The 23,666-nt window shown below is 47.2% G+C and overlaps 1 protein-coding gene across 2 annotated transcripts in view; it reads left to right on the forward strand.

Moving 5' to 3' along the window:
- Positions 1 to 23,666, forward strand: part of LOC123774778 (uncharacterized) — a 285,909-nt gene that overhangs the window by 190,321 nt on the left and 71,922 nt on the right. Inside the window, exons 2-3 of one of the 2 annotated variants that reach the window (XM_045769373.2) lie at positions 16,559 to 18,004; positions 22,260 to 22,345. In XM_045769373.2, coding sequence (XP_045625329.2) covers positions 16,818 to 18,004; positions 22,260 to 22,345 — 1,273 coding nt within the window. In that variant the 5' untranslated portion in view covers positions 16,559 to 16,817. The remainder of the gene's footprint in view (positions 1 to 16,558; positions 18,005 to 22,259; positions 22,346 to 23,666) is intronic. The other variant, XM_045769374.2, reaches the window with a different exon arrangement.

Raw genomic sequence — 23,666 nt, forward strand, 5'->3', positions numbered from 1 at the left:
CAATCTTTGACGGCTTTGGTTACATTTATTAAACAGTTTACAAGCATGAAAACTTCCCAATTAACTGTTGTTATTGTTATAAACAGCCTCCTGGTGCTTCGGAGCTCATTAACTGATTAAGAATTGGAAACAAAGCCGCCAAAGATTGAGAAAAGATGTACAGGTTCGAAGGGGTGCTGTCGTTAATTCCGAGGATAACCGTTTCCGCGGCCCGGTTTCTGATCAAGCCTCCTAGCTGATGGTCTGGTCAACCAGGCTATTCGATCCGGCTGCTCGCAGCCTGACATATGAGCCACAGCCTGAAAGATCTAGTATATTTTGAAGGTGTTTAACAAGTTCTCTTTCAAACACCGTGAGAGGCCGGCTAGTTATGCCCCTTATTTGCAGAGGGAGCGTTGAAAAGTTTTGGGCTCTTGATGTTGACTGAGTATTCTCAGCGTGCCTATTGCACCTCTGCTTTACAATGGGAATTATATTGCACATCCTGCCTTTTGTACTTTGGAAGAAAAGTATCAAGGACGATGGGACATAACAAAGTATAATCCATTAACATAAAAGTTAGCGGATTATACAGCACAAAACACAAGCAAATATCGTTGAAGAAGTCTTTTCTTTCTCACTAATGTATCTTCCTGCTAATTTTCAATGTTCATAAACACAATTTTCCAATGTTTAGTCATTATTAATCTTTTTTATATAACTTTACTACTACATTACCATTCTAAACCCGAGAAATTTAACCAAACAACAAGGGTTAAGCAAATGCATTCGTAGTTGAAAACGCTAGAGGGGGGGGGGGGGGGATTCAGAAAAACCATTGTCATTTTTTTTTAATTCAGCCCCGACTGGGTTATTTGGAGTCGGTACAAAAAAAAAACTCTTGACAACAGAAAATAAATGTCAAAACGCAGGCCTGAATGTACAGGTCATTATAATACAGAATGTATGATGAATGTCCTTACAGTGAGGATGATAATGATGATAGTGGTGATGACGATAATAATCAGAATTATATAAACAAAACAAAAATGAGTTAATTGGAGAAAAAGTCCAAATACATATAGAAAAAATACAAAATACTCAGAGAAAAAGACTAAATATACAGGGGGGGGGGGGGAAAGGTTCAAATAAATAGAGGAAAAGAATCAAATTAACAGCCTAACTTTGTATATAGACTAGAGGGCGCCGTTCCAGGACTTCAACTGCAAAGTTGTTGGATTTCACAGCCATGGAGGGAGTCAGGTCGGCTGGAAAAAATCGTGTCGGTTCAACTGGAGCTGTGTTTGTCCAGCTGGAAGGGTCGAGCTATTTCGATTTGCAGCGTCGCGTACAATCATCTACACAGGTTCTCTCTCTCCCCTCCTCTGTGTGGAAGAGAGAGTCGTCAAGTTTGGAAGAAACAGTAGATATTTATTGACGGTCCTGACATTGATGTCCTGCCTTTAGTCCTGCCCTCAATCTCCTCCACACCTGCTGCCATTCAACACCTCCCCCTTCCACACCTGCTGCCATCCAACACCTTCCCTTCCACACCTGCTCTTAGCCCGAGTCGCCTGGTAGGGCAGTTTTAATTATTTATGCAGGACTGTTCTCCTTCCCAGATTTTGAAATTCTTTTCGTACAATATTAAACCTGTCTCGCCTTAAGCTGTAAAATATTTCTCTCTCTCTCTCTCTCTCTCTCTCTCTCTCTCTCTCTCTCTCTCTCTCTCTCTCTCTCTCTCTCTCTCTCTCTCTCTCTCTCTCTCTCTCTCTCTCTCTCTCTCTTAACACCCTCACTTTCTTGTCTCATACTCTTTTTATGCATTAATTTCTTGCCCCATCTTTCTTTCTCATTACTGTCTCACCTCCCACACACCTCAGTTCTTCCCTTTGTTTCTCTCCCTTCCTCCATCCGGCTCTATTCCCCCCTGCTCTCTTCCTTCTCTCCCTATCCCTTCCTTTCCTCCTGTCCTCTCTCTCCCTCCCCCTCTCACTCCTTGCCACCCCTACCTCTCCTAAGCAGCTGGTCTCCTGAATATTTCCCCGGAGTCAGAAGCTCTTGCTCGCCTCCATCAAGTAATTAGTTTCCTCAAGGCTGGAGATACCACACGGAAAATTGGCCGCCTAAACTGGATTTTCACTGCATGCATACTGGATTTTATGAGGAAAGACGCACACATACGCATGCACACACACACACCACACACGCGCACATACACACGCGCGTACACACGCGAACACACACACATACACACACGCGCGAACACACAGACACACACACACACACACACACACACACACACACACACACACACACACACACACACACACACACACACACACACACACACACACACACACACACAGAAACTTCTTAAGTCAGCATGTCAGGGGATCCACAAGAATGAGAGGCAACAATGAACCAGCGAGACTCGACCTAGTCTTCACCCTGAACGACTCCGACATAAAGGAAATCGGTTTCGAAGCCCCTGTGGAAATGAGTGATTACAGTGTACTGATGTTTGAGTATCTGGTTGAACTGGGGTTAATGTACTCAAGGAAGGGGCCAGGAAACAAAAAGCTGGCATTCCGAAAGGGAAACTTTGAGGAGATAAGAAAATTCGTAAAATATTTAACTTTGGAAACAGTGCTCAGAGGAGAGACGGCCCAAGACATGATGGACTACACCACATAGCAGTGAAAGGAGGCAGCAGACAACTTCATCCCATTCCATAAGAACAAAATGAAATGCAGATGAGAAACCTATGGTTTAATCAGTGATTTAAGCCAGCAAAGCAACTAAGTACAAGGGCGTGGAGAAACTATAGAAATAACAGGACACTAGGGAACAGAAAAAATACCAGAGCGCTAGGAATGAATTCATCAGGGTGAGAAGTAAGGCAGAAAGACAATATGAAAATGACATAGCAAGCAATGCAAAGACTCAACCTAAATTGCTACACAGCCACATCAGGAGAAAAACAACAGTGAAGGAACAGATAATGAAACTGAGGATAGGGGTAGACAAATTCACTTCAAAAGACAAGGAAGTGTGCAAGGAACTTAATAAGAAATTCCAGGAGGTCTTCACAATAGAGCAAGGGGAAGTCTCGGAGATAAGAGAGGGAATATCTAACCAAACACCACTAGATGAGTTTGTGATGACCAGTGGGAAGGTGAGGAAGCATCTGCAAGAGTTGGATATGACAAAGGCTATATATATATATATATATATATATATATATATATATATATATATATATATATATATATATATATATATATATATATATATATATAGTACCAAGTTCTGTATTGGCTGATGGTTCCTGTCCCATCACCTCGGAACCCTTTGTGTCTATGTCTGCCAGATTGGTCTCTCATTTCTCATATTATCTGTCTCTCAGTCTCTGTTTCTCTGCCTCTATCTCTCTCTCTCTCTCTCTCTCTCTCTCTCTCTCTCTCTCTCTCTCTCTCTCTCTCTCTCTCTCTCTCTCTCTCTCTCTCTCTCTTTCTGTGTCTCTGTCTATCTCTCTCTCTCTCTCTCTCTCTCTCTCTCTCTCTCTCTCTCTCTCTCTCTCTCTCTCTCTCTCTCTCTCTCTCTCTCTCTCTCTCTCTCTCTCTCTTTCTCTCTCTCTCTCTCTCTCTCTCTCTCTCTCTCTCTCTCTCTCTCTCTCTCTCTCTCTCTCTCTCTCTCTCTCTCTCTCTCTCTCTCTCTTTCTCTCTCTCTCTCTCTCTCTCTCTCTCTCTCTCTCTCTCTCTCTCTCTCTCTCTCTCTCTCTCTCTCTCTCTCTCTCTCTCTCTCTCCCTCTCTCTCCACCTCCATGCACACTTCAGTTGAATGTCGCACTTTGTATATTTATATTATATAGTCCTGACACTGCGATCGTCGCTGGAAAAACTGTCAGTGTTAATCCTGGTAATTACTGTCGTTGGAAGGAGGGTGTTGGTGTGTGGCATCCTGTCCCTCTGCAGTTGTTTGTCCCGTGACACTGTCCGTGTGCACCTGTCACCCCCACCCCCCCATCTCCACTTACTACAGGTGTTGTTTGTCATGTCGTATTGTTGTTGAGTGATTACTCACGACCTTGACCGCTCTTCTGACACCTGTCACTCTTGGATTTCAAGACTTATGACTATGATATATGTTTATATATATATATATATATATATATATATATATATATATATATATATATATATATATATATATATATATATATATATATATATATATATATATATATATATATACTGCGTTATAAGCTGACTCGTCTCGTTTCTGTGCTTGCCTGGCATATTTAGTTGTCTGTTTAGACGACAGCTGCCCGTCGTGTAGACAGCAGCCCGTCGTGTAGACAGCTGCCCGTCGTGTAGACAGCAGCCCGTCGTGTAGACAGCTGCCCGTCGTGTAGACAGCAGCCCGTCGTGTAGACAGCAGCCCGTCGTGTAGACAGCAGCCCGTCGTGTAGACGACAGAAAATACATTTTCCATTGTCCATCCTCTCCTATGATCTTAAGGGGAGCTAGACTCGGGGCCACGGAGTCCCGCTCACATACTTGGCACCAACAGGCTAGTGGCCGTAACCTCGTGTGTGTGTGTGCGTGGCACCTCTGTCACACTTGGCACGGCAACCATTGTTGTGAAGGTGAAGTTGTGGTAGATTTGCTTCGCTGCTCGGCGTGTGAGGCTCAAGAGTCGAGATTTACGGGTTGCAGGATAGGAAATTGATACGTTTGTCCGTGTTAGACGATTCCCCACTTGAACATTTTATTCATACACATTTTCAATATTACTCGATTCATATATATTTTGTTTATATTAAAGATTAATTATGGTCGAAAATTGGACTGATGGTCCTACTGATGTTGCCTTGTCAACGGCTGCTGCAATTTCGCGCTGACAGCGCTGGTGGGCTTCGAGAATGTCGTTGTTTTAGATTTAGCTACTCAGAACGAAGTGTCCATGTAGCACGGGCTATGGTGAGCCCGTAACCATGGATTCGAGGAGTCCTACTTTCACTTTGTATGTCATGTTTTTTGGCAGCGCGTCAATGGCTGCTGGTGTTGACAGGAGACCCTGGAGTGTAGAGTGGTGTGCCGGCAGCCGTCTGGGGAACACAGCTGCCGGCAAAGATGGACAGATGGATACATGGATGAGATGGATGAGATGGACCGCGGTGATCCTGGTCGTGTGAGTGTGGACGGGACTTACAGTTCAGTGAGAAGGTTCGCATATTCGTACGTTGCATTAGAAAACTATGAGAGAAACATTCAACACATCTTCATACCTCTCATTCCCCGCTTCCCTCTTCTCCTTTCCCCTCTTACCTTGCCCTCCCTTCCCTCAGTCTTGCCTCCTACCCAGGTCTTTCCCTTCAACACGCACCCCTCTTCCCTCCTAAGCTCCCTCTCGGCCTCCTACCTTAATCGTTCATGCCCAGGTGAGATTAGTCTCCGTCACGCTCACCCATCCGGCCCTCATCTGCCTGCTGGGTTATCGAACAGCCGGCCGCCAGGCGGGGCTCTCGTCGGCACACCTAGTGTAGTCAGTGTTTCCCCCCTTATGGGTGTAGCTGAAGGGAACCAGCTGGAGGAATGCAAGTATTGTGCAGTGTACGGTAGGGGGACGTTGTCCTAAGCGAGGGCCTAGGGTCTCATTCTTGTAACTTGAGGATTTTGATACAGCGGTTGAGTGGTGGTAAGGTATCGTTGTGTGACTACAGTGGGGTGGTAGAAATTAACGTATGGATAGAAGGGTGTGCATCCAGGGGGGATGGATAGAATGATGTTTATCCAGGTGTATGGATAGAAGGGTGTTCATCTAGGATTTATACCCCTGGTAGAATTTTCAGAGCACATACTATGCGTGTATTATTCACATGGGATGAGTTTGTCAGTTATGTTCACTGGAGACCGTTCTCGAGTGATTATTGGTGCGTAAAAGCGCACAGTGTGTACGCTTTCTCCCCCAATTTGTGATGTAATGTATCAACTATATCTGTATGGCCTGCTGACTGCTGCTCGCTTCACACACACACACACACACACACACACACACACACACACACACACACACACACACACACACACAGTATGGAGGCTGGCTTCATACACAGTTTTAAATGTAGATATGATAGAGCCAAGTAGGCTCAGGAACCTGCACATTAGTTGATTGACAGTTGAGAGGCGGGACCAAAGTGCCAAAGCTCAACCCCCGCAAGCACAACTAGGTACGTACAACACACACATCTTCCTCAGCCACGAGGCCCCATTGGAGCCTCAGAGATTCGACAACTTTGAGCTGATTTGAGAAAGGAAGAAAGAAAATGGGAGATATAAAGTTTGCCCTCAAGTAAAAGTGGACCTAGACCCATATTTCACCGACCGACAACAGCCTTTAAAGCCACATAACTCGTCCTCTCAACTAATTGGTCGTGTTGTGTACGTTAGGGTAACTAGCGTTACAATGCAACTTATTTGGAAAAGTAACGGCTTACAAATATCTACGTTTTCTATGCATTGGACTCGATAAGACGGACTTGATAAGGGGTCCAATGCGGACTTGATTGGGATCGTGGAGGGACTGATGGGTCATCACTTCAACGAGTTGGTGAAGTTTTCCACTGTGAACCAGGAGGGGGGGGGGAGGTGGTAGTCGGGGCATTACAAGGCGGAAATTTACGGCCTCCGTTGATCACGACCGCAGTATAATTACCGTACATAGTAACCGGAGGACCTACACTAGCTGCCCGGGTCATGTATAGACCAGCCCCTACAGTACCTCCAGTAGGGAGCCGCCGCCTGCACCACGAACCCCAGACAGTCAGTCGACACAAACACCGGCCCTCGGCCCAGGACCATCGCTGAGGGGACAACCTTTCTTTGATTTAATATTACTTAACGACACTGAACCAGATCAAGAGAAGTAGCGACCCATATTTGCGAAGAGACACCGACGTGGGAAATGGCTGGCTGGATAAAGTCTGGCCACTTGAAATTGAAAATCCATAATGGGATTCAGATGGGAGGGGAGGGTGAAGCGCCAAGCCATTACGACAATATAGCACTTGGAAGGGGGGTCAGAATATGGATTTTAGATAGGACGGGGGGTAAGGAATGGTGTCCAACCACTTGGAGGGTCGGGGATTGAACACCGATCTGCTTAATTCAAATGGAAACTAAATACCCGAATGATTCCCAGTACTGGTACAAAGTGGTGGAGACAGGCGTCACACAAGTGGGGGTTCAACAACAGATGCGACGAAACCTGTGCACCGGTCTACCGAAGGTCAAGAAGTGGGAACCCAGGAGCTGAAGTTGAGCCTCAGGCAAGCACAACTGGGCGACTAGAGGGCACTGCGTCCCGGCCCCTTGTCCCTGCAGGTGGTGGAGGACACCAACAAGGGCAGTACAGCCCATATTAAAACACAGACAGCACCCTGTGGTGCAGACACCGGGGAAATGGCCCAATTTCCTCTTTAATTGTACCGCACGGGGTCGATACCCCAGGTGAAGCTGGTTATGGATCCCCCGGGGGAGGGGGCGGGATATATAGAGGGGGGGGAGGGGATGAAGAGGATGTAGTAGGGGTGAGAGGGAGGAGGTGTGGGGAAGGGAGAAGGGGAAGAAAGGAATGAAGGCGAGAGGACAGATTTTTTGTAAGATGGATATTTTTGAAAGTTTATTATGGGTTATACGTGTAATATTAACTTAATTATCTTAATCTTTATTTCCCCCCTCTTTGTCTTCCTTCTTTTTCTTCTTCTTCTTCTTCTTCTTCTTCTTCTTCTTCTTCTTCTTCTTCTTCTTCTTCTTCTTCTTCTTCTTCTTCTTCTTCTTCTCTCTCTCTCTCTCTCTCTCTCTCTCTCTCTCCCTCTCTCCCCCTCCCACCAGGTAATCATCTCTGCTATTGGTGCTCCCTTTCCCTTGATCCCTTTATGACTTATAGAATCACCACGCGCCCTCCAATTTTCCCTCTCTCATCTCTTTCTCAGTTTTTTCTCCCTCTTCCCCTCAGCTTCCACTTTTCCTCCCCCCTCTCCTTCCTCTCCCATCTCCCTCCCTTTGTTTTTAACTCCTCCCGTCCTCCTCCTCCTACTATATATATCTCTCTCCATTCGAATGCCTCTCCCCTCCTCTTCTTGAATTTCCCTTCTCGTCAAATTCCTCTCTTCATCTACACCTTTCCTCTCCTCTTTCATTTCATTCATTGGTTTGGGCGGAGAGGGTGAAGGCGTGAGGGGAGGACGTTAGGGTGGTGGGGAGGGGGAGGGTATGTGATGTAACAGGGCCATAGGGAGGGGAGGTGGAGTGAGCAGGCTTTGATGTGGGTAAGGACGCACTTGGGGGAGAGACCACCAGGACTCTGGGGGCATATTTGCTTGCTTCGCCGTCACTCTGACGTCATCCGCTGATGTACCACTTGTATATTGACAGTTAAGGGGGCGAGGACGCTGTGGGAGAGGGGGGGGGAGAGGCGAGGACTCTGTAGAAGAGCCAAGGACGTTGTGGGAGAGGAGAGGGGTAAGGCGAGGACTCTCCAAGGACGCTGTAGGAGAGAGGGGAGGGGGAGATGGAAGGCCAGTATGGAGGTCAAGGCCGCCCTGGCCCCCTACGAGGGGGATTGTTTGCTGACCCGTTTTCTATGTATAATCTGAGGGGAGAGAGAGTGGGGGGGAGGGGTGTTTGCAGCCATGACTCAGCATTTGTCTCCTCTTATTCTTCTGTTGTGTGTTGTGTTTGAAGGCCTCGAGCGAGGCACTGCGACAGGTTGGGTTGTTCCACGCCAGGTTTTGTCCCCCGGAGCACGACCACCAGTCGTTTAGCATCCTGGTGATCAATCACCGCGGCGTGATTGATCACGTCTGACCAGTGAGGGAGAGGGTCCCATACTGCTCTAACTGCAAGAGGTGCCGTGGCTTGTGATGGCTGCGTTTGATGTCCATCTGCTTGTGATGTTACCGTTGAAGGAGAAATACTTCAGATATATCCTATTATTCCTACTTTATTCAGTCTGCATTATATGTTAATGGCAGCGTCGTGGAACTCTGGACACATAAAGCTTTGTAAAGAAGGAGACACTGCACAGTGTGCCTACACCCCTGGGAGGTGTGTCGTCTGTAGTGTAGTGCCAGGTCTTGAAGACGACAGTCTTCAATGCTGGTGGTGAAGGAGAGGTCAAATGTCTCGCCAGACAACCTGTTGGTCAATGTTAACTCTCTCTCAGCGTCAAGGAGCCAGAGAGAGAGAGAGAGAGAGAGAGAGAGAGAGAGAGAGAGAGAGAGAGAGAGAGAGAGAGAGAGAGAGAGAGAGAGAGAGAGAGAGAGAGAGAGAGAGAGAGAGATAGAGAGAGAGAGAGAGAGAGAGAGAGAGAGTATACAGGTGTATTATACATACACAGACATGGGTTAGAGTCAATATCTCTATAGATAAACTCCGTTACTTCCCAGTACATTCCTTCCCTCTGTCCTATACCAAATACTCAACTGTTTATCCCAAGTACTATTTAGTTGTAATGGTTTAGTACTCCTTCATACTAATTGCCTTACATGTGTTATTAGGCAAGTTTATTATAACGATTTGAACTTCCGGTGCTGAGAATCTGTCGTCACATTAATAATGAAAGCGCTTTTGCAGTCATTTAACTGACGCGGTAAAGGTTAAGAGTAAGACATTGCAGTTAGAGAAAACTAATTTCCCTTTCCACTGAAGCTTTGCTGGACGGTAGAGCGACGGTCTCGCTTCATGCAGGTCGGCTTTCAATCCCCGACCGTCCAAGTGGTTGGACACCATTCCTTCCCCCCCGTCCCATCCCAAATCCTTATCCTGACCTCTCTTATTTTGTATGTGGTGATCATGTCTCCCCGAGGTTTCCTGTCTTCCAACGACGTGAGGTGCAGTTCATTCAGCCTTTCCTCATAACTCAGGCTTCTTAGTTCTGAGACTAGCCTAATGTCATACTTCTGAACTTTTTCCAGCTTCGTCTTGTGTTTGACAAGGTACGGGCTCCATGCTGGGGCCGCGTACTCCAGGATTGGTCTTACATATATACGTTGTATACAAGGTTCTGAAGGATTCCTTTCATCTTCCTTCCTTCCTTCCTTAAAGATTGTGTGTGTGTGTGATCCAACAAGCCAGTCCTCAGCCTAAGTTTTTATCATCAACCATTTTACCGTCAAATTCTGGTCAAGGTTTTGTGAGGTAAACCTGAGGCAGAGCGAACCCTTTGAGTAAGATTATCAAAACTTGGCTCGGGTCTTGAATCCTGTGAGTAACATTTCCAAATTGTTAAGAATTTTACGGGGAGATGTTTAGGGGAAAGGTGTGATAGGGAGAGGTGAGAGGGAGAGGTGAGAGGGAAGGAGTGACATGGGAGAGGTGTTGTGTGGGCAGGACGGGGGATAAAGGGAAGGAGGAGGAGGAGAAGGAGGGAGAATTAATTTATGGGGTGGTTACTGGGTTAATAAAGATGGGGAGGCCTTGGGCAGGGGGGGGGGGTCTGGCGTGGCGTGGGGGGTCGTAGTGAGGCTTATCTTGTTGTTACAGCCGAGGCTGATATCTGGCGGAGACGTGCACACGCTCCTCATCTCACACACATGAATATGCCAAATTGGTGATGCCCATCGGGAACTTAGACGCCCTTCTCAACGGTGTATACATCATACTGCGACACCTGCGCTGGTGTATGCTGCCCCAGCAAGGAACCCCTACTCAAAGTAGGCATCTTGTAGTATTGGGAGACTATGGAGTTGCGCTCTGGTTGTCGAGGCTGGAGTGCCTTCTCCAGGGCGCAAAGCCTGGGTAGGTCGATATGGATGAGAAGCTGTTACCCATGCAGCAGGTCCCCCTTCTCCACATTGCTGAAATTGTCCAATGGAAAGGCAAACACCAATACGCTTAGTTCAAGCGCTGTCGCAGGAGCTGGCAAAACGAGGTTGAAGTCAACAACGAACTGCCTTATTGGCTCCAGCTTCGGATTTTTCCTCGAAGTTGACTCCAGAAGCCCGTCCCAAAAGTGGGTATAGCCACGAGGCAGCGGAGGTTTGAAGTCAGGGGGTTTCCTGTCCCTAGATGAGCTGCCTTCCCAGGCTGTCGAGTCCCATCTACCCGGAGCAGCTGGTTGTAAGGCGCCAGAGCCCCGAGCTCACGCACGAGGACGAGGACCTGAAGGGCCGCCCCTGGTGCTAGCCTCCTGCAGCAGGCTGGCAGCCTCGCTGGGGGCCCTGTAGAACCTCTCGGGGGAGTACTGGGGAGTCTTCCGGGAACAACCACTCAAAGAATCATGCAGAAATATGATTGTTCCATAGATGTGCACCAAGGCTTGTTCCTGAACTAAAGGGCTTGAGCTACGAGGAAAGACTGAGGGAACTCAACCTTGCCAACCTAGAGAAGAGGAATTATAGGGGGGACATGATAACGACATCAAAGATTTAGAGGGAAATTAACAGAGTAAAGAATGTATTGTCCAAGGCTAGAACAGTTTTGAACAAAGGGGGAATAAGGGGCATAGGGGAACATTAGAGGCACAAATGAGTCATAAATGACAGAACTCTGTGTTACTCGAATAGATTACACGATGACGTTGCTGAAACCAACACTTTGTAAATTGTTAAATAAATATATGATACAAAAGTGGGAGCAGAGTTATTACAATCATCTTAGAATGTTCGGAAGGCGGAGAGTCTACCGTGGGAGGGAGGTGGTGAAGCTGGAGGAGGGAGGGAGGGGGGAAGGGGGGTAGGGGGACACGGTGGAGGTGGGGGGGGGGAGGGGACGGAGGGGAAGACATGGCTGGAACCCAATAAAAATAGCTGAAAGCCTACCCCTTTCCCCTCCTGGGAAGCTGGACCCTATCAACACACACACACACGCCATTAAGCTGATGGTAGTTGCCTGGGGGTGGTGGTTGTGGGTAGGGGGGGTGGTTGTGGGTAGGGGGTGGTGGTGGTGGGTAGGGGGTGGTGGTTGTGGATGAGGGAGTGGTAGTTCTGGGTCGGGTCTGGATTGTCGTAGTGGTTGTTGGCAAGGTGGGGGGGGGGGGGAGAGGGTGTTGTTGATAGTGGTCGTGTTGGTGGGGGGAGAGGTGGTTGTTGATTTCGTTTCTACACACACACACACACTTATATCCTTAGCCCCCCCCCCCACATACTCGTGTCCCTCCACCACCAATACCACTGATCAATACTCTTCACACTGGAGGTAATTCGAGTAATTAATGACAGAAGACATAATTATCTTCTGACGTTAACATCTACGAAGATGTTGTTGACCACCGCGGTCACTGCCGCCTCCTGGCGACTGGGCGCACGGAGTTGATCAGTCTCGAGCCGTAGAAAACGGGAAGCGTCTCAAAGAACGGAGAAACGTCGTTTAAGGACGAACCTTGATCTTCGAACACGGCTTCTCGCCCCGACAGCTTCAACAGCTGCAGCCGAAGATTATAGGCAGCGTAGACCAGCTCAGGCTCATAATCTGTCCCTCCCCCCCCCCTCCTTCAGTGACCCCGAGCCGGGGAGCCGGTCGGCCGAGCGGACAGCACGCTGGACTTGTGATCCTGTGGTCCTGGGTTCGATCCCAGGCACTGGCGAGAAACAATGGGCAGAGTTTCTTTCACCCTATGCCCCTGTTACCTAGCAGTAAAATAGGTACCTGGGTGTTAGTCAGCTGTCACGGGCTGCTTCCTGGGGGTGGAGGCCTGGTCGAGGACCGGGCCGCGGGGACACTAAAAAGCCCCGAAATCATCTCAAGATCATCTCAAGATAACCCCCCAATGGACCCCTCCCCCGTGGAGGGGGGGGGAGGGGGATACTCGTTTTCACTTTCGTGTCACTTTCTCTTTCTTTGATTGTCTCGTCTGTGTCTGTCTGTGTCTCAGCGTGAACCTGACGCCTCCTGCAGGCAGTCACCGAGAGCCTTAACGCGGCGTGTGGTTCATCCCACACCTGCAGGTGTGCTGACCACACACATGGTCCGCTGGACACAGGTGTGTATAAGATCCTTGCGCGAGGTCAGGTCGGGCTGAGGCCGTGCTGGGGGGAGGTCAGCAGGGGCGCCTCAGCCTGCATTATTTAGTCTTAGTGTGTACCCGAGCTGCTGCTGCTGCTCTCTCTCTCTCTCTCTCTCTCTCTCTCTCTCTCTCTCTCTCTCTCTCTCTCTCTCTCTCTCTCTCTCTCTCTCTCTCTCTCTCTCTCTCTCTCTCTCTCTCTCTCTCCTCCGCCACAGATGATGCCATACACAACGGATGTTGTCACGGCGGTCTTTAATGTGTATTAATTACCTCCTAAATTACCTCCTCCCCCCACCCCATCCAGGCAAACCTGGGGATGAAGGAATGGTGCCCAATCACTTGGACGGTCGGTAAAAAAAAGTTTAATCTTTACAGGGTGTCAAATCGAGAGAGAACGAGACGGTGCAACAACCCTTCTGATATTACACGGAAGTTCTCGTGGGAACAAAAGAAATGTGTGCTCGAGGTAGAAATAAAGGTACCATCATCTTGAAGAACAGCTCATAATTAGGTAATGAATTCGCCAAAATAGTGTTGCAAATGACATCTTGCAAGAAGCCAACGACCCGTGTTGCCGTCTTGGTCTCCTGCTCGTAAACTCTCCACCGCCGCCTTCCTTGCTCCCATCTCTCTCTCCCTCTGCTTTTATTGCGTTATTTTACGCTCGCTTCCCACTCTAGTCAATTTCCCCGAGGGAGGATATCCACGCCAGTTGAGGGCGGGTTGGGGGCCACCTTGTGGCTGAGGGCTTGGGTCTGGTCGTATGTCAGGGAGGCTTGGGTCTGGTCGTGGGTGAGGTGAGGCTTGAGGCTGGTCGTGTGTGAGGGAGGCTTGAGGCTGGTCGTGTGTGAGGGAGGCTTGAGTCACGTCAGCGTTTGAGCGCAGGACGACTAGAAGCAGAAGCGATTTGGGAGTCCCGGTGGCATTATTACTAATTTGGAGACCGTAGTTGCCTTTTTATAAGCTGCAACGAGTTCTCGTAATATATGTTTAGCCTTTCGTTAAAAATTGTCAGAGAGCTGTGAATGAGAGTATTGGCTTTGGATTCATTACAGAAAATGGGTCATGATATTGCTTTTAAGTATCTTTCTGATCTCGAGTAATAGGTGTTTTAAGACACGTATTACCCAAGACCCCAACACACCCTAGACACCCCAAGCAGCGTGTCTACTCCCTGGGTGTATAAAATTAGTATGAGACAAAACTGTGCCCCGGCTCATTCCACATTCATACAACTCAAACATACCTCTTATTTGTGTGCTCTCTTGCCAACTACGAAGGACCTGGTCCTTCCTATTTAAAATTTCATATGCTTATCTACTTGCAATATTTTGTATGTAGTAATCAAGTCTCCTCTTGTCCTTCCATTTTTCAGCGTTGTGAGACCTAGAACAGAAATCTTCATAGCTTATGCGTCTGGAACTCTCTTGGTGGAGAACCTCTTGGTATTCTTGGGTTTCTTAAAGGGCTTTGTTAGTCGGGGTTCCAAACTGCCTTCACCGCGAAGTTATCTTGGTTCTCCGGATCACTGTTCCAACAGCTCGGTGTCTGTTAAGACCTTCTGGTGTATTATATGGTCAACCCGGCTGTTGGATGATGCTACACGCACTCTAATCCAGCAATCACAGTCCTCTAAGGAGATGTTTATCAAATTCTCTCATTTACGTTGAATCGTATAGTTAGGCCTCTTATGTTTAGAGAGTATTTGAAAATCTTTATACCCTTAATGTTATTAAATTATCTTTTTGAATACCTATTGGACTCTTATTTTTTAAGGTGGCTTTACTACACATTCTGGCATACCTAGTGGTTCCTTAAGGACTTTCTTCAGTGTACAGTTTTAAAACCTGTGCCTGTAAGTATTCAGTACCAAGTAACATTCTCGCCCATGCTCCAAGGAGTACAATTAAAGGGACTTTAGGAGTTCCCAAGTATCTATATGATTACTTTTTAACGATTTCGAGCAGAAACAGTCTTCCAAGTGTTCTCTACGTCCGCACCTTCTCCTGCTTGGACTCGAGGTGATATATCACCCAGGCTTGCACTAGCGTCTTAGAAAGTTCGATCATTGATCATACGTGCTCTTGAACGAGTCTTGAAAGTCTTGAACGACTTTGATCTTACGTGCTCTGTCTTGAAAGTCTTCTTGGTCAGGTTGGTGAAGGTAGACCTGGTGTTTGCCATCCTTTACCATCCAAGAGTTTTCCTCTTGATGTGTATACCGCTGCTATACATATCTGAGCGGGATTTGTGTTTCAGCTGTTGCTTCGTATACGAAGTAATCTCAGTTTCCTTGCTCACGGAAGACCATTATTCCTGGTCATCACGAAAACGAACTTAAGCAGATATTATTGTTCATAAATGGGGGAGCATTTATAATCGAGTTCACACAATTTCAGTACATTGTTTACCCGAGAGAAAGTATACATTCCCCCTCCCCCCCGCCCCCCATGACAGCAAGACCGGCCTTGTTTGTTCTCTGAGGTTCCTCTTGTTTTATGCTGCCTTGTTTGCTTCGCTGTTACTTACCAATCCTCTCCCCCCCCTCACCCAAATCAGCGAACCATTCAAAGACTCCCCCAATCACTTGTCTCGACTTGCTTCTCCGTATATAACCAGCTCACCTAACTTACTGGGACCCAAGTACGAAGAACGTCAGTATTACGATGCTTTAAATGTTTACTAACACGTTGCTTTTTTAACGGATTGGGCGATTTTATTAAAAAAAAAAGCGAGGTAATTGTTGAGAGGACGAGTAGGTCGACGTCCTCTCTGTTTATGCTTGTGTTTACCTGTCTCAACGTGTAGCGAACTCTAGCTCTTGGCCCCCAGCCTTTTGTTGATCACGTGACGGGAGATAACCGGAGCGTTAATTAAATTTGTTGTCTACAAGATTATTGGCGGGCAAGTTTGTATAGAGTAATTGACGTGTTTAAATTCATTGGAAATTTCATGCGGCTGAAAAACGAGTCTTTGTAATTAATTTACTGTTTCTGTCGACATTGACAAATGATACACAGATGTTGTGTACAGTAAATTGTTAATGGTGTGTGTGTGTGTGTGTGTGTGTGTGTGTGTGTGTGTGTGTGTGTGTGTGTGTGTGTGTGTGTGTGTGTGTGTGTGTGGGTGTGTGTGTGTGTGTGTGTGTGTGTGGGTGTGTGTGTGTGTGTGTGTATGTGTGGAAAAAAAATAGTTAGTAGTTAGTAACAGTTGATTGACAGTTGAGAGGCGGGTCGAAAGAGCAGAGCTCAACCCCCCGCAAGCATAACTGGGTAATTACACACTGCTGCTCCAAGGTGAACATATAATTAAATAAGAACACAAATGTAACCGTATACACCCACACGACCCTTACTACCCCCACAACTACCCACACGACCCTCTCCACCCCAACCATACACCAACCTCACAACACCACCACCCTCACACCACCACCCCCACAACACCCCCCACAAGTAGCGCTACACCACAACCACCATTCCAACTGTGACCTACATAGATGAAGTACCATGGTCACTACCGTGAGAGAATGTTGTATATCATGTTCACCGTCAACAATCTATTGCAGGAGATGGATTTAGTGCTAAAAATGTGTTCGGCAAAGAGTAAAGTTGAAATGACACGTGAGCTAACGAGTGAACAATGGCAACACACGCTGTGGGGAAAGGTATTTACGGACGAAGCCAAAGCCAGCATCGAGAAACTGTTAGTGTTTACACGGTGAGGCAGCGAGCCAAGGAAGTACCAATGCCTTGCCAGGTGCAGTTAATTATACCGTTGTCGGCTTTTGTTTTAATTTTCTTCTTTTGCGGGTGCGGTTGTCCAATATGGCTTGCACGCTCCTCCGTATCGTCCAGGCAGCAGTGAATCTGAGGAGGAGGTTTGAATGCGCAATACAGTCCTCGTTCGATTCCGTGGAGAGCGGCGACGTGGCGGAAGAACGGGAAGATCAAGCCAACACCGAAGAAAATGGACAAACTCAACCTGACGAAGAAGACATGAACACAAGCGAACAGTTGTCCCAGAACTTTCAACTTTCCTTCGCTGATGAGGATGAAGCGATTGAAACTCTAGGAAAGCCCATTCAGACGGCCCGGAACGACCTTACTTCCCCCAAAATGACGTTCATTCGTTTTCAAAACAGTCGAGATACGGAGGATATAGAAAACGAGGTTTATAGCGATGCCACAACCTCCAGCTCGATTGAAATTATCGAAGAAAACGCGTTCGTCTCGGTAACCAAAGAAAGTGGGTGTGAAGCACAGACGAAAGAAAATGACACGAGTCTCGCCGAACCCGAGATCGGCCCGCTCACCGGAGAAGACACCGTGTGTGGCGCCATTCCGAAAATTCCTCTGGTGCAAGTTAATGAAATAAGTGGGTCAGACAGGAGTAGTGATAGTGACAGTGATAGTCGGTGTAGCATCAAGTCTGTGAGGTTACGCTACGCTGACGCCGTCTCTCCCTCTAGCGGCTGCAAGCCACCTAAGCTAATCCGAAGTGACGCTTGCGAAACAAATGCAGAAAAGGAATCGAATAATTTGCAATGGATTTTATTGGTGAAAGAATCGGGATCAGAATTAGTGAAAGAGAGTGACAAAGAAAATGGGGATAGTACCACCGAGAGTGAAACTGATAAGTGCGAGTTTCTTGGGTATTCTGAGTGGTTACTTAAGGGCAAGGAAAGCCTGGAGACGGGCAGCTCCTCGGACGAAAATGACGCCAGTAATGAGAGCCCTGAAACTAACGAAGAGGAGGAGGAGGAGGAGGAGGAGGAGGAAGATCAGGACGAGGAGGACGAAGACAATAACGACGACAGTGAAGACTATCTTGAAGACGACGACGAACTCATGCTTGACGAGTCATTCGACGACTCGTTCGTGGACGACGGGTTCGTCAGCCTGGAGCTGGACGAGTACGACGACGACGTGATTATCGAGGAGAACGAGGAGGACCTGGAGAGAGAGAGGCTGGAGGAGCAGATGCTGGAGATGAGGAGACACCTCCAGCAAGGGTGAGTTAATATGTTCTCTTCCTCAACCTTCACACGTAAACACTTCTCCTCCTACGCCTGCTCAATGTATCTACCCCTCTCCCATGCCACACAACGCTGGACCTCCTCCAGTCTACCTACTTGGGCTGGACGGTAGACCGACGGTCTCGCTTCATGCAGGTCGGCGTTCAATCCCCGACCGTCCAAGTGGTTGGGTACCATTCCCATCCCCCCCCCCCCTACTCGTCCCATCCCAAATCCTTATCCTGACACCTTCCCTGTGCTATATAGTCGTAATGGCATGGCACTTTCTCATGATAGTTGCCTTCCCTTCCTCTCCTGTACTCCCACACTAACTCCCCCTCCCATGTACTCCCACACTAACTCCCCCTCCCATGTACTTATTTGATAGCTTTCCTCCCGTGTTTTCCCTCACTCTCCTGCCATGATCTCTCACGTTAGCTGTCCATGTGCTCCCACTCTAGCTGTTCTCCCATGTACTCTACATACGACCTCTCCTCCCATGTACTCCACATACGACCTCTCCTCCCATGTACTCCACATACGACCTCTCCTCCCATGTACTCCACATACGACCTCTCCTCCCATGTACTCCACATACGACCTCTCCTCCCATGTACTCCCACACTAACTCCCAGTACTATCTACTTTTTCCTCTCTGTTTTGGAATATATTCTAAACTGTCAGTTCTGGTGATATGTTTTGTGGAAATATGTTTGTCTGGTGAAGTATTTTGTGTTCTGTCACCCAGACCTGAGTGTCCTAGTGGTCTGTGGTGACCGGTCTGACAACGACCACACTACCACATTGTCCAACACAACGACCACACTACCACATTGTCCAACACAACGACCACACTACCACATTGTCCAACACAACGACCACACTACCACATTGTCCAACACAACGACCACACTACCACATTGTCCAACACAACGACCACACTACCACATTGTCCAACACAACGACCACACTACCACCTTGTCCAACACAACGACCACACTACCACATTGTCCAACACAACGACCACACTACCACATTGTCCAACACAACGACCACACTACCACATTGTCCAACACAACGACCACACTACCACATTGTCCAACACAACGACCACACTACCACCTTGTCCAACACAACGACCACACTACCACCTTGTCCAACACAACGACCACACTACCACATTGTCCAACACAACGACCACACTACCACATTGTCCAACACAACGACCACACTACCACCACCTTCCCAACACAATGACCAAAAGCATAACTCCTAACCCAAACATAGACCTAATCATATACTATAAAACAAAGAAGACTACCGACCTCCTCATTAAAAACAGCCCAAAGCCGACGGCGAACCCTTTACAGCAGTCAAGCGTTGTATACATGTACACCTGCCCCCCACGAAGGATGTAGCCTTCAATCCAAGTACATAGGTATGACGTCGACCAAGCTGACGAGGCGTTTGACATGCCATCTTCAATCAGGTGCCCCTAAAAATCACATGAGACAAGCCCATGACATCACCCTAACAAGAGAAATGTTGAAAACAAACACTTGCATAATTGACAAAACTCAGGATGTAAGAAGATTACAAATTCTTCAAGCCATTCATATAAAGGTCCAACAACCCGTCTTAAATACCCAAATAACGGAACTATTTACTCTACCTCGCCATGAGAGTAAGAACAAGACTGGAACGTGAAGATGCCAACGTAGACTTGCTTGGAGCGGGCTGCGGGCTGCTCCAAGCAACAGCCTGGTGGACCAAACTCTCGCAAGTCAATCCTGGCCTCGGGCCGAGCTTAGGGAGTAGAAGAACTTCCAGAACCCCATCAACCAGGTAGACGACACTGCTCAAAACGTCACGTCCACTACACCTAATTAATCTTTGTGTTTCCTCCCTATTTTCCGCTTTATTCGTCCCCATTTTACGTCGCCCATTTATTCTCTATTCTTCCCCCGCCCCTCCTTTATGCCATGCGCTTCACCTACTTGTATCATGTACCTGACCTCTTTAATGATATAAATCCAATACGCCAAGTCCAGTCCCATTACTTGAGAAGGAACCATGTAGGTTCGAAACGTTGTGTACATTTATAATTAGTGTAATACATTCTACAGTTAATTATTCTTTTAATTTACCTCGAGCAATGATAATATTTGGAGAAATCCTCTTGCAATTAAACCAAGAAGCAGGAGGACTAGTCAGAGGGATAGAAGCCCTAAACAAGAAAATAATCAAGACAGAATATGGTGTCATATTACATAATGTTCAAATTAGCCAAAACGCTATTACTTGGGAGTGGATTAAAACAAGTCAACGAAATATTCAAACGCGCCTGAACGGGATTATTTGGCAGTTAAAGTATTTGTTTATCGAGTCGAAAAATATGTGCGAAGGATATAAAGTTTGTAATTTAAATTCTCACTCAGCAGCCTATCTCGCAGATGATGTTTTGTAAGATTGGCTTTGAAAGACCAAACCCCACACATCAGAAGATGGAGAGCGCTTTGGTCCGCCCTGGACCATTATAAAGTCCCACACACGACTTGCTTATGGTCCACGACGGACCGAAACGTCGTCGTTTCTCCATCTGCTGATGTATGGTGATCATATCTTCAGCCACTTTACTGTGACATCGTCTGCATTGGCTTTGAAACACCGGAGCAAAGGACTAGAGGAAACTGTGGAAAGCATATTGGCCTACACGAGGCCTATTCCACCCACGTATATGTTCGTATAACCTACTTTTGAACCCCCTCAGGCAGCGCTATGCCTATAGGAACCTGGCCACCAGTTCCATTAATCCACAATTCTATATCCGAGCTAGTATTTCCCCAGGCCATTACTGCATCTAAAATTATCCAGATTTGTTAATTATGTATTATTTCGTTTTATATTTCCTGCTTTATGTATTTAAAACCTATTAAAAAAATATTTTACATTCTTATTATATCTGCTTCTTTTATCCCTTTGTATATTTCGGTTATGTCTTCCTTAATCTTCGCCTTTGTAGAAAATCTAATCTCTGCTCGTGACCGCGTGTGTGTCTTCACACTCGCGGTCACGAGCGGTCCCTGACGGCCGCAATGCTTAATATTAACAGCGAGTGAGTGACGCAGCTTAAGAGGTAAGTTGTGAAGAACGGCGGTGCATGGGGCACTCCTTTCAAATGTTTTCTCCTCTCACGCATCAAATGGTGTTCCTCTTGTGGATACAAGATATCAGCGATAACTGTAGGTCCCGGGAGATGGAATTCTATAGAGTTTATGACCTTTCTCGGGTTATACGAGGGAACGTGTGCCAGGTTTGGCACGTGTGCCTAGGGTTACCCACCACTGTCCTGGAATATATATATTAATACGTGATTGACATGCATAAAACCCTCATTCATATTTATATTAATGTGTATTTTTCTTTCTTTAGGTCTCAATCTTCACCTAACCTAGAATAATGTAGCCTAATCTAACTTATTCTAACCTAAATTAATAACATAATCTAACCAAAGCTTAATCTCTTTCATTGAGCTGAATTGTTTAATTTAATAAATGTAGACGCTGATTTGTAAATATTTGGTAATAGTTTTAATGGTGTGTGTGTGTGTGTGTGTGTGTGTGTGTGTGTGTGTGTGTGTGTGTGTGTGTGTGTGTGTGTGTGTGTGTGTGTGTGTGTGTGTGTTTACTAGTTGTGTTTACTAGTTGTGTTTTTACGGGGGTTGAGCTTTGCTCTTTCGGCCCGCCTCTCAACTGTCAATCAACTGTTTACTAATTACTTTTTTTTAACTTTTAACTTTTTTTTCCACACCACACACACACACCCCAGGAAGCAGCCCGTGACAGCTGACTAACTCCCAGGTACCTATTTACTGCTAGGTAACAGGGGCACTTAGGGTGAAAGAAACTTTGCCCATTTGTTTCTGCCTCGTGCGGGAATCGAACCCGCGCCACAGACACACCCGTCACACACACTGTGTGTGTGTGTGTGTGTGTGTGTGAATGAGTGTGTGTGTGAGTGTGTGAATGAGTGTGTTTGTGTGTGTGTGTGTGTGTGTGTGTGTGTGTGTGTGTGTGTGTGTGTGTGTGTGTGTGTGTGTGTGTGTGTGTGTGTGTGTGTGTATGAGTGTGTGAATGAGTGTGTGTGTGTGTGAGAGAGTGAGTGCGAGTGTGTGAATGAGTGTGTGTGGTGTGAGTGTGCATATAAGTGCGTGTGTGTTGCGTGTACCATAATAACAGGTGTTGTGTTGCAGGGGTGGTCGCGGGGAGCAGGTGGAACACAGGAAGCTCAGCAGACAATACAGTCCAGCAGTATACTTGCCTGCTGGCCCCCTCCCTGGTGAGTAGTCTACCCCCCTCTCTTGTTACCCCTCCCTGGTGAGTAGTCTGACTCGTCCAGTGAGACTGTAGAGAATGGAAACTTAGTGGTTATTTTCATCTACTTGAGGTTAACTCGTCTATCTTTATCACTAATGGGACCAAAGCAAGTCTCTGGGAACTGTCCCCTCACAGTGATGACTTGATCAAATGGGTTCAAGGCGTTCCTGTTAATTCTTTTAGTGCCCTAATATCCACCAGACAAGGATTAAACAAACGCAAATCTCTTATCCATACACATATATTCTAAAGCTGTACAGACCCAAGGAGGGTGCGAGAGAGCGTCTGGTCTCGTGGCTGTCTGCGTGTTCCCTCGTTGGTCGGTTGCCTCTCTCTTGCTCCTCTACCGTTTTCCGTTATCTCCGTCGTGTTGTAGGGGGTTACTGAAGTAACTACAGTACTCCTCCTTCCTCTCTATACGACGAGGTATCAGAGAGTTCGGGAATCGGGCGGGTCGGTGCACTGTGCGTCCCGTGCGAGTAGTGTGACCCTCCATGTTGAAGTCATCATCGCTGTCGTCCGTGCCGTCATCAGCGGGCGCTGGAAGGCTCGGATCTGGTGATGGTACCGGTAGCTGAAAGAAATCAGTAGGTACCTCTTCAGGAAGAGGGTCCGCTGCTGGCGGATATTCATTTTGTTAGCGTGGATACCAGACCTCCTCCAGAACAGCAGCTGGGATCGCCACTGCTGGCGTAGCGTCGAAATGTATTGCCTTCACCCGATCGATCGAGACAACCACATCAGCATCCCGACGGTCGATAGTAAGGGGTTTCGGAGTCCTCGACAGCACCCGGAAAGGTCCCATACATGGCTGCTGTAGCGGCGTCAGGAGGCGCAGTGTAGCTCAGATGCTCTGGTGAGACAATTAGTGGAGAGCTGTGAAGATCCTCCGCGATGGATCTTTGGAATATATGGCCGTAGGATGCCAATCAGAGACGTGTCACATGTGATAGCATCCTCGGAATTAGGCACAGGTACGTCGACGAGCAGATGTGCCGAGGAAGAGATGCGTAATTGTAAGAGTTCCGGGTCATGTCGCTGGGCTCTAGCAATTTCTGTGTAGTCGATGTGGGTCGTCTCGGGGAAAAGTACACACAAGCCAGGTCGAGAAGAGGGCATCGGCGACGACACTCTCGGTCCCCTTCACGTGCCTGATGTCAGTCGTGACCCGGGATATATATCTACATTCTTTTATGTCAAATCTGTATTGTTATATTGATTCTTAAACAAAATAAAAGTTCTCTTAGCATTATCTATATCTAAGTATCCTTTTTCGTGATCGT

This window comes from Procambarus clarkii, chromosome 68, assembly GCF_040958095.1.
Source record: "Procambarus clarkii isolate CNS0578487 chromosome 68, FALCON_Pclarkii_2.0, whole genome shotgun sequence".
NCBI lineage: Eukaryota > Metazoa > Arthropoda > Malacostraca > Decapoda > Cambaridae > Procambarus > Procambarus clarkii.